This window comes from Typopeltis vanoorti, chromosome 6 (assembly GCF_054136105.1).
Source record: "Typopeltis vanoorti isolate ZY-2024b chromosome 6, IOZ_Tvanoo_1.0, whole genome shotgun sequence".
Lineage (NCBI taxonomy): Eukaryota > Metazoa > Arthropoda > Arachnida > Uropygi > Thelyphonidae > Typopeltis > Typopeltis vanoorti.
In genome coordinates this window covers 577,531-593,270 of record NC_143554.1, presented here as the reverse complement: position 1 = coordinate 593,270, position 15,740 = coordinate 577,531, and the positions used below count along the sequence as shown (strand labels likewise).

Below are 15,740 nucleotides of genomic sequence, written 5' to 3'. Positions count from 1 at the left end.
AGAAAGAAAATGAAGAAGGTCCTCTGAGAGATATAAAAACGGACGATTTACAGCGTATCCTTGCAAACATAGAGGCATTGACTGATAAACTCTGCAAAATGGACCACGATTGGGAATGGAGTGCGAACGTAAAAAGGAGTGTAATTGCATCTATTCGACCTTACTGAACTCCTTAAAGAAATAAAAAGAAAATCTAGGTAGTTAACACTGGATACTTTTTTTTTAAAAAAAATGCAGGTGATCTGAAACCAGGAATTTCAGTAATATCTTTAATATCTTTTCAAAGTTTCATATTTTTTTGTATATAATTTTGTTTTGTTTTCATTAATAATTTTATTTTAACAAATATATATGTATGTATTATCAGAGCTTTAAATATAGTAATGTTACACGTATTTCATGTGCATATTTTTTGACTGCACGGAACATAACTTCGTACCTCCCGTTAAAATTGGGTTTATTTTACGCCCATTTTTTCAGGAACAGAAGTGAGGTGTAAACCGAGGGCTGCCTGTACTTGGTCGGGAAGAAAAAGAATCTTAATAGGAACTTGAAGAAGTTGTTGCAGCAGGTAAAGAAGAATAGTGTTGTTGTGAAAGTCGTAGGTGTGTTGCCCAGATATGAGAACAGTGCATTGAGAAGGAGAGTGGAGATAATGAATAGTAAGATGGCTGAGTTATGCGAGGCAAAGGGAGCTTAATTTGTAAATCTGTGGAGTGAATTTGAAGTGAAGTTGGAATGGTATAATGGCTGATGGATTACATTTGAATGAGTTTAATGTTGGACATTTAGAAAGGTTATTGTTTTCTGAGAAAGCACAGAGTCAAGAAGTTAAGGTAGCAAATGAACATTTAGAAAGGTTATTGTTTTCTGAGAAAGCACAAAGTCAAGAAGTTAAGGTAGCAAATGAACATTTAGAAAGGTTATTGTTTTCTGAGAAAGCACAAAGTCAAGAAGTTAAGGTAACAAATGAACATAGTCTACCTGTGAAACAGGATAGCACAAATCAACAGATCGTATGGCAGGAGGAAGATGGATGTGAGGTTGAAGATGTGGTTGCAGCAGCACAAGATGATGGAATGCATAAAGGTGAGGATGAGACAGGTAGAAATGGAAATCACAGTCAGAATCAGGGGAACAGGAATGGTCAAACTGAAGGTGTAGTATCACAGCTAGAATAGAGAATGCTGGTACTGGTAGAATTGCCTGAACACACAGGAATTGTTATGTTTATACACAAATATAAGGAGTATTTGAAACAAGTGAGCTGAGTTTGTTGCATTGATTGAGACAGTATGCCCAAAAATAACTGGAATAAGTGAAACTTGGTTGTCTGAATAGGATGTGATGTCGGGAATAGAATTAGAAGGATATATAATTTTCCAGAAGGATAGAGATGTGAAAAGAGGAGGAGCACTATTAGTGATTGCAGAGGAATTGTGTCCACAGGTTTTGAATCTGTGTGGTGCGAAGTTGAAAGAAACAGATTAGTATATCTGATAGGATGCTGTTATATGCCAAGGAATGCAGAGAATACTGATTGCGAAATGTTTAGGCAAATTAGTTTAACATGTAAAAAGAAGGTAATACTGATGGGAGACTTTAATTACAAGAATATAGACTGGAAGGAGGAAATAGTGTATAGGAACCAGGAGAGCAAGTTTGTGGAATTTCTGAGAGATAAGTATCTTAAGCAACCAGAGGCTTTAATGTTTTGGATTTGGTGATAACTTTACAAGATGTAGTTAATGAAGTGTTGACACTGCTGCCAGTTGGTGAGAGTGATCATGAGGTACTTGTTTGGGAAGTGATGAAAAAAGAAAAGGTCACTGCCAAAAATGGATACATGCCGAAGTATAAAGCAGGTGATTATAGGAAGCTCTGTAGTCAGTCAGCATCAGTACGTTGGATAGATGAGCTAAGCAGAAAAGATGTTGACAATGCATGGAAAGTCACAAGGTAGTAACTGACAAAAGCAATGTACCAAGGGTTAAGTGAGTAAATAGAGTATAGGAGTGATATGGATGAACAGTGAAATCAAGCAAGCTGTGCTGGAAAAGAAATGTTATTGAGGAGCTACAAGACATTTCTCTGCTTTATGGCAAGCAAGAGGAAGAATAATTATGGCACATTAACATTGGTGGATAGTCATGGCAGCAGACTAACAGCAGTAAAGTATATAGTGGAATTATTGAACGAGCACTTTATCAGTGTATATCATACTAGTGTAAATGATCCAGTGCAGTATATGAGAGAGGCAAGTATTAGGAGAATCGGAAGTGAAAGAAACAGAGGCATATCAGATGTTGGTTGGGTTAGATGTGAATAAGGCTGTGGGAATGGATGACATATCACCACGTATTCTTAAAGTATGTGCACCACAATTGGCTATTCCCTTGATCTGGTCATTTAATGAAAGTCTTGCAGTGGGTAGGGTTCCAATGGAGTGGAAAGAAGGCAAAATAGTATCACTCCACCAGCATTGTTCTAAGACAGGTCTCCAACTATAGGCCAGTCTGTATAACTGCAGTTGTGGTCAAAGTGTTGTAGAGATTGGTAAGGAATAGAATACAGGATTGGGTTGATGGACATAGCATTCTTTATGATAGTCAGTATGGATTTGTAAAGGGTAGGTCCTGTTTTAGTAATTTACTTGCATTTTACGATGAGGTGACAAGTGTGTTAGATAAGGGAGAATCATATACAGTGATATTCTTAGACTCTGCAAAAGCATTTCATAGATTACCACATGATACATTGTAATACAAGCTGCAGAGGATGAGAATAGATAGTATATTGGTTAGATGGATCAGAGATTGGCTCTCTGAACGATACCAGTAGGTTGTGTATGATGGAGCAGTATCTCAAAAAAAGGAGGGTAACCAGTGGTGTGCTCCAGGGTTCTGTTCTTGGGCCCCTTGCTGCTTAACTTGTTTGTAAATCATCTATCATGTGAACTGACTGGGGATCTTCAGTTATTTGCTGATGATGTGAAGTTGGTAAGAATTCTAAGTAGCACTGCTGATGTTAAATCCCTTCAGGAAGATTTGAATAGACCTTTTACTTGGACAAAAGAGTGGGGCTGTAGTTTTAATATCAATAAGTGCAAGTTGTTTCATTTTGGAGTGCAGAAATATAAGGATGTGTACTATATTGATGGTGCCGTACTGCAGGAAGTGGATGAGATTAGAGATTTTGGAGTGATGGTTGACAGTAGCCTGAAGTTGAGATGGCATATTTCTAGTGTTGCAAAGGCTGCACATCGTAGTGCTGCTATGATAAGAAGTACTCTAACATGTAGGGATAAGGAAGTGGTTGTGCCACTGTATAAGGCACTGGTCAGACCACACTTGGACTATTGTGCTCAGATCTGGTCACCTGGTTTTCAGTGTGATGTGGAGACATTGGGGAGGGTCCAGAGACTAGTAACTAAGACAATATCAGGAGTTTGGAATGCTGGTTATGGAGAGAAGTTGAAGAAATGTGGATTGCAGAGTTTGATGGATAGGAGGAAGAGAGATGATATGATGGAGACATTTAAGTTAGTGAGAGGATTTTAGCAGATTAATCCAGAGGGGGGGGGATTATAGAAAGAGTAGAAGGTGAGAGGGAAAGAACTAGAGGTCATTCCTGGAAGTTATGTAAAAGTGTGGTGAAGAGCAAGCAGTGTGTTGAGTAGATTTTTTCACATGGAGAATTGTCATTGAATGGAATGCATTACCAGAATATGTTGTTAATGCAAAGATCGTTAAGGATTTTAAGATTCTATATCTAAACATGTTTTTGGTTGAATGAATCTCCCACAACGAGTCTGTCGACTCCATGGAGGGTGTAATAATAATCATATAATTCGTAGCCTTTGCATTATCACCACTGTTGTGAAGTGGAATGGTTTTATCTTCCTTCTACTCCTTTGGGACTTTTGCTGTTGCAAGGCTTGTTAAACAGGTGGGTAAAGGCTGATAGTAACTCCCTGGAACATTCTCTTAAGACAAGTGGTGGTGTGTCATAAAGTTCTTGGCTTATTGACATCTAGCTTATTTATCTCCTTATGTACGTCTTGCTTGCTCACCATTAAGTCTTCTTTCATTTCATTCTTTACACTTGAGCGTCTGAGTTTGCACTGAGGATAAAACACACTGATGATCTGCTCACTGAATACCTCAACAATGTCCTTTGCATTAATTACCAATTTCCCACCTTCATCAGAAGCGGGAGATTTAAAAAACTTATGATACTCATTCTTCTTTCTACTGGCCAGATATTGAAAAAACTCCTGAAGGTTTTCTTGGCTAGTTTGTGTTTATACTTTAGTTTTGCTGCCCTTACAAATTTAGTCACTCCCGTGGCCTGCCCTTTATAGTCTTCATGCAACTGATTATTGATTATTACAATTATTCATCTTGTGCTCCTACAGAGTGCCTTCTTCTTCCACATTTCATATTCAATCCCTTCATTCATCTGTTTGACACCTATGTTATTTGGCCTTTTGACCTTTTAATACATGCAACCATTTCTTTGTCAGTTCCCAAGCAGCATTTATTTGTTTTCTTCTCAACTCGTCGTTCCATGCTATAGCTTTAAGCTTGTCATAATCTCCAGCCTTGTAATTCCACATATCTCCTTTTCTCACAGAAGTCACATGAATAGCCACAACCCAGATGATCATTTCATGGTCAGTCTCACCAGCTGAAAGGAAATGTGAAACCCTATTCACCGTCACATCCTCTGGTGAAACGATCAGATCTAAACTCTCGATCCTCGCATGCTTTTACATACTGTCTAATATAGTTGTCTCACAAGAATTCATTTCCCTTATTCCCAGATCCTATCTCTTCATTCCATCTATACTGCCATAATGAAAATCACTCATAATAATCATATATACATTTTGTTTGTATATTTGACAATACATTTCTTCTTCATCACTCTCTACTTTGGACGGTCGCACATAATTGTGGTTCAGATGGATCGGTTCTCACTGAACACCCAACTCTCACTTATGGCTCCAAGAAGCTACTGTAAACTGGTAGCGGCAACACCCCGGTAAACTGTGTCGACCCACAGGCTAAACTTGGTGAGGGTAGCCAGATATGGCAATCTCAAGCAGCGACTGTATTCATGAATTGGCTGCAAACAGCATCTGTACTTTATGGTAGGGGCGGCTGAATTCAGGTCAAGGAGTGGTGGTTGACACTCGACAAAACTTAACCATTGAAACCAAATGAACTGTAACCAACCTGAAAATACATGCCAGCTCAACCATCGCCCGGTCAAACAAGGGTTGCTCCCACTATTAGGGAACCAAGATAGTGAAGGCAAAAAATATGCTTTTGAAACAAAACATTACCTAGTAGACAGGAAAAACATAAGCATAGGAACATGGAATGTAAGAACTCTTCACCAGGAAGGAACATTGGAAATATAGTACTCCCACAGATTCGAGACCCTTCAACACTTCTACGCATGTAAAAGTGTTGAAGGGTCTAGAAAAGACCCTTCAACACTTTTGAAGGGTCTTTTCTAGCAAAACCAGATGAACTGGAAAAGGAGAATTCCACCATGGACAGTAAAAATCTTAACTTCAGGCAGGGAGGACAACAAACACCAAGAAGGTGTATCACTAATATTAAAACCAAAGGCTTAACACTCGCTATTGACTTACAATCCTAACTCACCTAGGATAATTAAAGCAAGATTTAAAATAACAGTTGGATCACTGGCTATTATTCAAGTATACTCACCAACTTCGACATCATCAAAAGAAGACGTTGAGTTCTATATAGATTTGCAAAAAGCAGTACAGCAGACATCAAGTCAAGATCTCCTAATTGTAATGGGGGACTTAAATGCAAAAGTAGGCTGGGATATCTGGCCAAGAGTAATCAGAAAGTTTGGGTATGGTGAAAGCAATGAATGTGGCGAAAGACCGCTAAACTTCTGCTCAAATAATAGACTAACAATAACCAACACTCTCTTTAAACAACCAAAACCCCAAATAAAATGGACAGAGATATCACCAGACAGGCAAACCAAGAATATGATAGACTATATTATTGTAAACCAAAGATTGAAATCAAGTATCCTAAATTGCAGATCCTTTTCTGCAGATTGTGGATCAGACCATAAGCTAGTATTAGCAAACCTAAGAATAAAGTTCAAACCTAAGAGGGGTGCTTAAGGGTCAAAGCTGTATAACTGAGAGGAGACCTCCACATAGCCTTTAAAGGAATGCGGAGAACTGACCAGGGCTTCTGACCTAATGTCCAATCCTCACCTTCTCGTGATGCACCCTGTTGGGTATCTACTTGGATACTGAACGAATGAGGATGGGCTGACAATTTGAGATTTAGCCAACCAAATTGTATTCTTATTGACTTAAACCAAAATACAAATGATGTACAACATGACAAAATTTCATGCCTGCTGGGCGTCGCCCGGTTAAACAAGGCCCCCGTGGTTTTCGCCAGGGAACCAGGGTGAACAACGAAAAGTCAGCTACTGGAACAAATCTGAAAACAAACCCCCAACTCAACATCACCAGAGTTAAAGATTGGTACTATCAACATCAGAAGCCTGAATGGCAAAGAAACGGAGCTAGCTGAGGAATTAGATAAGTATCAGATTGACATAATAGGGGTGACTGAAACAAAAAAGACAAAAACTGGTGAGATCTTTCTGAGCAATAAATACAAAATGTTATATTCAGGCAATGAAAATCAAGGAAAAGAAGGAGTAGCCATAGTATTCAACACAATATACGAGGCTAATCTTCTTAATTGCAGTCAGTCTCAAGCAGAGTAATGTGGGCAAATATGAGAATGGGGAACTGGACAATGAGACTTATTTGTGCCTATGGTCCCACAGAAGGTTCTACTAAGGTAGAAGTGGAGGAATTTTTTGAGGCTTTAGAAATAACAACTGACACAATGAAAAAGGAAAAGTTGGTCCTTGTTGTATCTAAATAGCAGAGTAGGAAAATATTTTGGGAAAATTTGGTGAAAAGAGCAAAGCTAATAATAATAATAATAGCAAACATCGGTTGGTTTTCTGCTCAGGACATGGACTGGTTATTACTAACACCATGTTCCAACATAAAAATGTGTACAAATTCACATGGAGAGAAGAGGCAAGGAATAAGAAAAGTCTCATTGACTATGCTATTGTTGACAGTGATGTTTTCTTCCCTTGTGCAGGACACCAGAGTGTATGGAGGATTTGAAATTGGAAGTGATCACTGTTTAATCTTGAGCAGGATAAATAGTGATCACTTCCAATTTCAAATCCTCTGTACATGTAAGAAAGTTTTAAAGCATATAAAAGTTGAGCAGCTCTCAGATGTGAACTGTAGACTAAAATATACAAAGATTATTAACGAAAAAATGAGTTTGAGAACAGGAATCAAATCTAGGGGATTCAGTGATAAACTCTGAAGAAAACATTGATTGATTCTGCCAGAGAGGCATGTGGTGAGGTTGTCTGCAAGGATAAAAAAATCAGAACTCCCTGGTGGACACAGGAAGTTAAAGAGGCAGTGAAGGAAAAGCAGAAAGCATATCAAAAGTTCCTGTCAAATAAGTCAGCTTGTGCTCTTAGAGAATACAGAGACAAATACAAGAATGCTAAACACTGTGTAAAACTAGCTAAACAAAAGTCATGGGAGGACTTTGGCAAGAATATAGAAAATAAATATCAAGAAGGTGGCAAAATATTCTGGAGGTTGTTGAAGACGCTTAGAAATGGAGGAAAGAGTGCTGTAAAAGGAGTTAGAGATGATAAAGGTGACATGAAAACGGGAGAAAATGATATCCTCGAAGAATGGAGTAATTTGAAAAACTGCTAAATGAAACAAGCAGTGATAACAACACAGTGGTAAAAAAACACTGATCAGGCATGCAGTCAGGAATACATATCCATACTTGAAGTAGAAAAAGCCATCAAAGGCTTGATATGTGGAAAGGCAGCAAGAGTAGATAATATTCGACCAGAAATGCTGAAGTATGGTATAAGAGTCTTACAGTAGCTGCACTGCATAGTTCAGAAAGCCTGGACAGAGGGACGAATTCCCAATGATTGGAGTAGAGCTCTCATAGTACCCATATATAAAAAGGGAAATAAAACTGAATGTGAGAATTACAGAGGTATTTCCCTATTGAGTGTTCCTAGCAAGATCTATGCAAGTATACTTGAGAAACGGTTGAGAAGAATTGTGGAAGAAAAGCTTGGTGAAGAACAAGCTAGATTCAGGCCAAATAGACGCTATGAGGATCAGATCTTCACTTTACGACAAATAGTTGAGAAAGCATGGGAATATAACAAAGATCTGTATTTAAGTTTTGTCGATTTGGAAAAGGCATATGACAAGGTGCCAAGAGAGAAGCTATTCAGTATGCTACAGTTATATGGTGTCAATGGAGCATTATATCAAGCAGTACTTTGTCTTTATTTGAGTTGTAAGTCAGCAGGCAGTTACAATTGAAGGAAGTACAGGAAGATGGTTTAATGTTAAATCTGTTGTGAGACAGGGATATACATTATCCCTTCTGTTATTCATTATCTGTATGGATCACATTATGAAGGAAAGTGGTATTAAACATGATATCAAAATTGGAGATGTTAATGTCAGCGCTTTGCTTTATGCAGATGATGTTATACTTCTAAATAAATCTGCTACAAGTCTGCAAGATTCTCTGACTAAATTGAATAACTGTTGTAATAGATATGGTATGAAGGTCATCAATAAAAAGACAAAGACAATGAAAATAGGCAGAATCATTGAAAATGTCAACTGTGTTGTGAATGGAGAACCTGTGGAACAAGTAAAACATTTCAGCTACTTAGGCACGATTTTTACTGAAGATGGTAAATTAAATATAGAAATAGACAACAGAATCAGCAAAGCTGGTATCGTGGGAAGTCAATTGAATAAATTCATATGGAATAAGAGAGAAACTAGTCAGAACACTAAATTAGCTATATACAAGACAGTGTTCAAACCAGTTTTAACTTATGGATCTGAGAGCTGGGTCAGAAGTAAAACACATTGACCAAAGACACGAGACCGCAGATATGAGAGTCCTGTGAAAGATTATAGGCGTGAACAGATGGCATCAATGGCAATATCATATTAAAAACGAGGATATTAGGAAAGAACTTAACATTGTCAGCATCCAGGAATGTATTAGCAGAGCTAATCTCAGGTGGTATGGTCACTTAAACAGAATGGGCGAAGAAAGATTAGCAAAATGACCCAGAGGAAGACCAAGATATAGGTGGGTTGATACGGTACAAAGTGCCTTAGATGATAGAAATATAAGATCTGATAATGTTGGAGTCTTGACAAGTAACAGACTGATTTGGGGGAAACTTGTAGATAGGAAGTTAGTAATGATGTAATTTTTTTCATGTAGTACTATCATATCCTGTACACCCCTGTAGGGTACATGGCAGGAATTTGATGATGATGATGAAGAATAAAGTTAAAATTTGAAAGCACTTTTAGAGTTAAAAGGAGACTGAATGTAAAAAAAAACTACAAGACAACATTATTTTAAGAAAATATCAACTAGAACTAGATAAAAATCTGAAGGAACTACCAAAACAGAATATAAACATTGAAGAACAATGGTCCAAATTAAAGGAAATAATATTAAAATCAACAGAAAATACAATACGTTACACAGAAAGAGAAAGTAAAAAGGATTGGATCTCGATTGAAGTAAAAAGGTTAAGCGATCAAAGGAAAAGCATGAAACTAAACCAGAACTATAACAGAAATGAATATAATAGATTAACCAGAGAAATTAATTCTCTGAAAGACGAGAGAATGGATTACCTCAGTACTCGCACCACTGCTTTTTAGCCTTTACATCGCAGATATTCCGAAACAGCCAGCAGGAAGTTTTTTTATGCAGCTGATCTAGCTTTGGCGATCAGCGACAAGTCTATCAAAAGAACTGAAGAAATATTGACAAATGATCTTTCGGCTTTATGGCAGTTCTATAAAAAAATGAAGATTAATACCAAATTCTGGTAAAACCGAATGTTCTTGCTTTCACCTGAACAATAGTCTTTTAAATCAAAAACAAGAAATATATGCTGATGGAACATTAATTTTCATTTAATCAGACACCTAAATATCTGGGGATAACTCTGGATAGAACTCTGACATATAAACAGCATATGATTAATATCGCTGCTAAAGTTCGTGCCAGAAATAACATAGTTCAGAAGCTTTGTGGTACTATATGGGTCTGAAGTGCCACAACTCTGCGGTGCACTGCAGTGGGTCTAGTTTACAGTGCAGGAGAGTATTGTGCTCCTGTCTGGCTCAATAGTTACCATGTCAATAAACTAGATACTCAACTTAACTCCATTCTGCGTTTAATAACAGGTTGCATTAGGAGTATACCCTTACAATGGCTCCCCACTTTGAGCCATATTGCTCCTCCGGAACTGTGATGACAGGAAGCCTTGCTTCGTGAATATAAAAGAATTTTAAATAACCAAAATCTCCCAATACATAAATTTATTCCAGATGCTTTATCTAATAGACTAAAATTCAGAAGACCTACCATAAAAACCGCCCCTAATACTTCTTCGCCAGAATGACAGTATGGTGAGTAGGTGAGATGTACTGTGGTCCGAAGCAGTATCACCTGAAGTTTGCAATCACATAAACATCTTCCAAAAGCCATCTGGATTTGACCTGCCCAGGAATATATGGACGATGGCTAACAGTATTCATACAGGCCATGGTACACCATGGCCTGTGGAGACTTACTTTCAAAGTGGGGTAAGATACCAAATCTCCACTGTCCCTGTGGAGCCGAGATCCAAACCATTTACCCTATAGTACAGCAATGTGAACTGACAGCATATCCAGGTAACTTTAAGGATATCTTTGACCTATCCCCAGAGGCGATCAACTGGATCAAAAACCTAAATGTTAAAATATAACTAATCTTCTGTCTGATGCTTGTCATAAATTTCATATTTGTATTTGCCTGAATGTAGACTTTTTATTTATTTATTTATTTTTTAATCATATACAGGGTGTTCGGGATAAATTTGACAGTTTCGTAAGGAAAAAGAAAATCTTCTTTGTATCTATTAAATTTAATGAATTGACAAAAAAACATTACAGGCAGAGTTAATTACAATACTATCAACAAGATTTACTCAAAATAACCACCATTAGCATCGATCACAGCTTCAATTCTGCTTCGGAACCTCGAACAAGCTGATGCTACAGTCTCCCTGGGAAGGGCCGCAAAAACTGTTTTAATTTTATCCATTAACTGGGCTTTTGTATTACTGGAAGTGCGATTGGTGTCATTTTCAACTGCGCCCCATACAAAATAATCCATGGGGTTAAGGTCTGGGGAGTTTGGAGGCCAAACATTTGGACTGGTGAAGTCGTAGAAATTTTCAGACAACCATTTTTGACTTTTCCCAGAGGTGTGGCAAGGGGCCGAATCCTGCTGCCATACATACGGCCTACCATTGGCTACCCTTATTATCCAGGGCTTGACTACAGTTAGCAACTCCACGAACAAAGCCCGAATTCCAATGCCAGGGTTCTTCAACACCTGTTCCTGCAGATTTGCAAGGAATTCTGCTGTACGAACGCAATCAGATCGTCTGCTAGGGATCTTTCTTCTTGCTACATCCTCGTAGTCACCATTGCAAGTCTCTAGTTCATGCCTGATTGTTTTTACTGTATTCAGGGAGCATTGGGCAGCAGTCGTAATATCCTTATTTTGATGGCGGGCACGAATCATCATGATACAAGTTATTCTCTTCCATGATTCAGGTGGGTTCCAGCTATCCATCCTTTCTGACATCTTGTATATGAATGAAGAAGGGTCCAAACTTTTAAATGAAGAGAAGTGTGTGTTAATACATGTAACTTACGGAAAAATATAATTAATTATAAATATGTCAAATTTATCCCGAACACCCTGTATGTGTATCTTATCAATACTCATGTGTATTATATCTTATTGTCTCTTAACCATGTGTACAAGCCATACGATAAATAAATAAATAAATAAATAACCAGGGAAATTAGAAAACTAGTTAAAACAGACAAGAATAACTGGTTAGAAGAAAAATGCAAAATAGCAGAGAAGCTATCAAATGAAAATAACCTTTATGGATTATATAAATAAAAAGAGCAAATTAATAAGACATAGACAACAAAAATAATAATGATTCAAAAACAAAGAGGAACAGCTAATTGAAAGTAAAACAAAAGAATGGCCAGATGGAAAGAATACTTTAGAGATTTATATAATAAAAACAACTCCCAGGATATTACTATTCCAGCCACTGAAATGGAAGAGGAAACAAATATCTTTACCAAAGAAATAATAGCACACAGCATAGAAAAACCGAAAACTAGGAAAGCACCTGGTTTTGATCAAATACACACAGAATTCTTAAAAGCAGGAAAGGAACAACTTTTGGAACCATTAAAAACATTATTTGAAAGGATCTACAAAAACGAAGCAGTGCCTACTGATTGGACCAAATCATTTATAACTCCTATATGCAAAAAAAGGAGATAAAATCAGAATGTGATAATTACAGAGGCATTAGCCTTCTCAGTATTCCAAGTAAGGGTTTTACGAAAGTACTCCAAAAACAAATTCAGTTATATATAGAACTAGCACTAGGAGAAGAACAAGCAGATTTCAGACCACGAAGCACAATTGATCAACTATTCACCTTAAGACAGCTAATAGAAAAGACACTAGAGTACAACCAAAGTTGCTACATAAATTTCATAGACTTTCGTCAGGCATTTGATTCAATCCATAGAAGAGAACTATGGAAGAATTTGGAATTCCCAACAAAACAAGAATAATAATGAATCTGTATGAGAAATCTGAAAGTGCAGTACGAATGGAGGACACCTTAACGAACTGGTTCTACACAGAGAGCAGAGTAAGACAGGAATGTAATCTGTCACCATACCTGTTCAATCTTACACTGGAAGAAGCAACCAGAGTAAGGCCTTAAACAATGAAGACTCCGGAATTAAAATATATGTGGAAAATATAACAAATTTAAAATTTGCAGACGACATTGCATTACTTGTAAAGAAGAACACAGAAGAAAATCTACAGCGAATTTCTGATAAAATTAAGGAGGAGTGTATAAAATTTGGATTAAACATAAATATAGACAAAACAAAAATTATGCAAATATGGAAAAGAAGCACCAATCTGAAAATTGAAATTGACAGTAAGAATTTGCTAGCAATTCTTCACCTACCTTGGAGGAGTTATTGAGTACAATGGTGAAATTTCAAAAGATATAAACAGACGAATCAGTCAAGCATCCCAAACTTTTGGACAACTTAATAAAATATGGAAGTCAAGAGATATCAAACAAGTAACAAAAATAGGAATCTATGAAACAATGGTCCTCCCAATACTCCTCTGTGAAATGAATGCTGCAATTTCAAAAAGGCTGAAGAGAGAAAATTATTAACTACTGAAATGGGTTGGCTACGAAGATTACTTGGAGCATCTCTGCTGAATAGACTAAGAAACGAAGACATAAGGAAACGACTATAAAACAAGAAATAACAATAATAGACAAAATCCAAGAATTTGATTTTGTCTATTATGACCAGAATGGGAACAGAAAGACTACCATCTAAAGCACTGAATACAACGATGGAAGGTAAAAGATCGAAAGGACAGCCCAGAATTAGATGGATAGACAAAATAAAAGAGGACCTGAAAACTAAATCACCACAAGCGACACCAAACCGGACAGAATTGTTCGGACTCTCCCAGGACAGACAGAAGTGGAAAGAGTTCATTTGGCCTAATCATCATCCACATAGATGATGGAAGAGAGGAGAAGAAGAAGAAGACTCTTCATATTCCCTGGCCTATAGCAACATCCAGCTAAATTTCTCTTCCTGTCGACCTCTGCCTCACACCACGCTTCATCATAATCATTGTCACTATTTCCATCTTTCTACTTTATGTGGGCATAATTCCCCTGCTATCATCAGTAGTACTTCCTCCCCCCCCTTTATGTTCTTTCTATCCTCACAAAAAATACTGTACCCTTTCATTTCTATTGCCATCATGATATCTTTTTCATTCAACCTTATTTCACTTATTCCAATAATTTTTGGGCAAATAAACTCAGTTCAGTGAAACAATTTCATCTCCTTCTTTTTTGATACCCCTGACATTTGTTAATAAACAAAATCCACTTTTTCTATAACCAATCCAACTCAAGCTATCTTTGGTTGTGATTTCCCCACCACACCTTTGCCCACTCACCTTTATCACCACTTATCCCATATCTCCTCAGTCTCAAATACCCTCCCCCCCTCACATCCTGATCCATTCCTATACTGATCACTCCCATAAACACATTCAATCTCCATATGACTTGTATCCCTGTCCATCTGCCCCCCCCCCCCTGTTTCCCTGTTCTTCTTGCATTTCCATTCTCTCTTCATCTCTCACACTACTATTACTATTTCCATTGACAAACACTTCAGTCTCTTCTGTTCCACTCTCCTGTTCTTTCACTTTACTACTACTTGTCTCTTGCTTACATCACGCACTGCACTTCCTTCTAGCAACAGTTTATTCATTCCAAAGCCAGTGCAATCTATCATTTTTGTAGAATTCCATTCTTCTGTCAAATACATGCCGCACATCTACAAACTGCACTTCCTTTTCCTCACACACACACAGCTCTCTATAACAAAATTTAAATATCATGAATGAAATTTTCACCCAGTATATATAATACTGATAAACAAACAAAATAATAAAATGTTATATGAGATTTTTAAACCATCATTTCATTTTGTTTTAAGCTAATAAGAATGAAATGTGGTTGTTAATCTACTTTCCTGCATTCATTATCTAGGTAAATACCCACTATCAGGGTGCTCCATTAGAAAGTGAGAAATGGACAATTAGGTTTGAAGCCTTGTTAATCTCCTTCCTTAAAAGGCTCTGTGGTGATTGTATACTCCCATTTATGTTGCTTTGATCCTGAAATGTATTTACAATGATTAAAATGAAATTTCATTTTAATTAAACCATTTTTTCTTTTTTGTTAAATTTGTTTTAATTTACATTTCAATTTGTATCATTTCCTTTTAGAATATCTCCATGGAATGGTTTATAGAAAGTGCTAAACGTTATCAGTTGTCTGGACGGCCATTAGGAGAACTCTGTGAGCATAATGCCAATGTAGCTGTGGAAATAAAGCGACCTCATATAGCTCAGACTTGGAGATTGCTAAAAATGTTGTATGCAACTGGACCAAGTTTAACTCTAGAATATTCATGCAGTGCACTTGGAGGAACATCAAGCGATGTATATAGAAGTGGTGAAGGAGAAAAAGGTTAAAAAATAGTCTTTAGTGGTGTTTGTGATAATATTAAAAAAAAAAAAAAAAACTGCACCATGTGGACAAGAAGTTTAAGACAATCCAAACCAGTGAAATAATAACAATGGAATTTCAAAAAGATATGAGCTGCATTCTGGTGCCATAAATACAGTACATTAGATTGCAAGGTGTGATTTAAAAACAAATTATTGCATCTAAGATGGATAAGATTCTCTCTCTCTCTCTCTCAAATTTTAACCACACTACTGGCGAAGACGTATATATGTCCAAGTAAACATGGATGCGAAGTTCATATTAAAATTGCAATACTATTGATATTACATTGAAATATATGATGG

General features: G+C 37.0%; 1 protein-coding gene across 1 annotated transcript in view; it reads left to right on the top strand.

Moving 5' to 3' along the window:
• The window catches only part of Wdr24 (WD repeat domain 24), a 351,891-nt gene that overhangs the window by 194,897 nt on the left and 141,254 nt on the right, over positions 1-15,740 (top strand). The window contains exon 8 of the mRNA XM_090393912.1: positions 15,153-15,396. Coding sequence (XP_090250038.1) covers positions 15,153-15,396 — 244 coding nt within the window. The remainder of the gene's footprint in view (positions 1-15,152; positions 15,397-15,740) is intronic.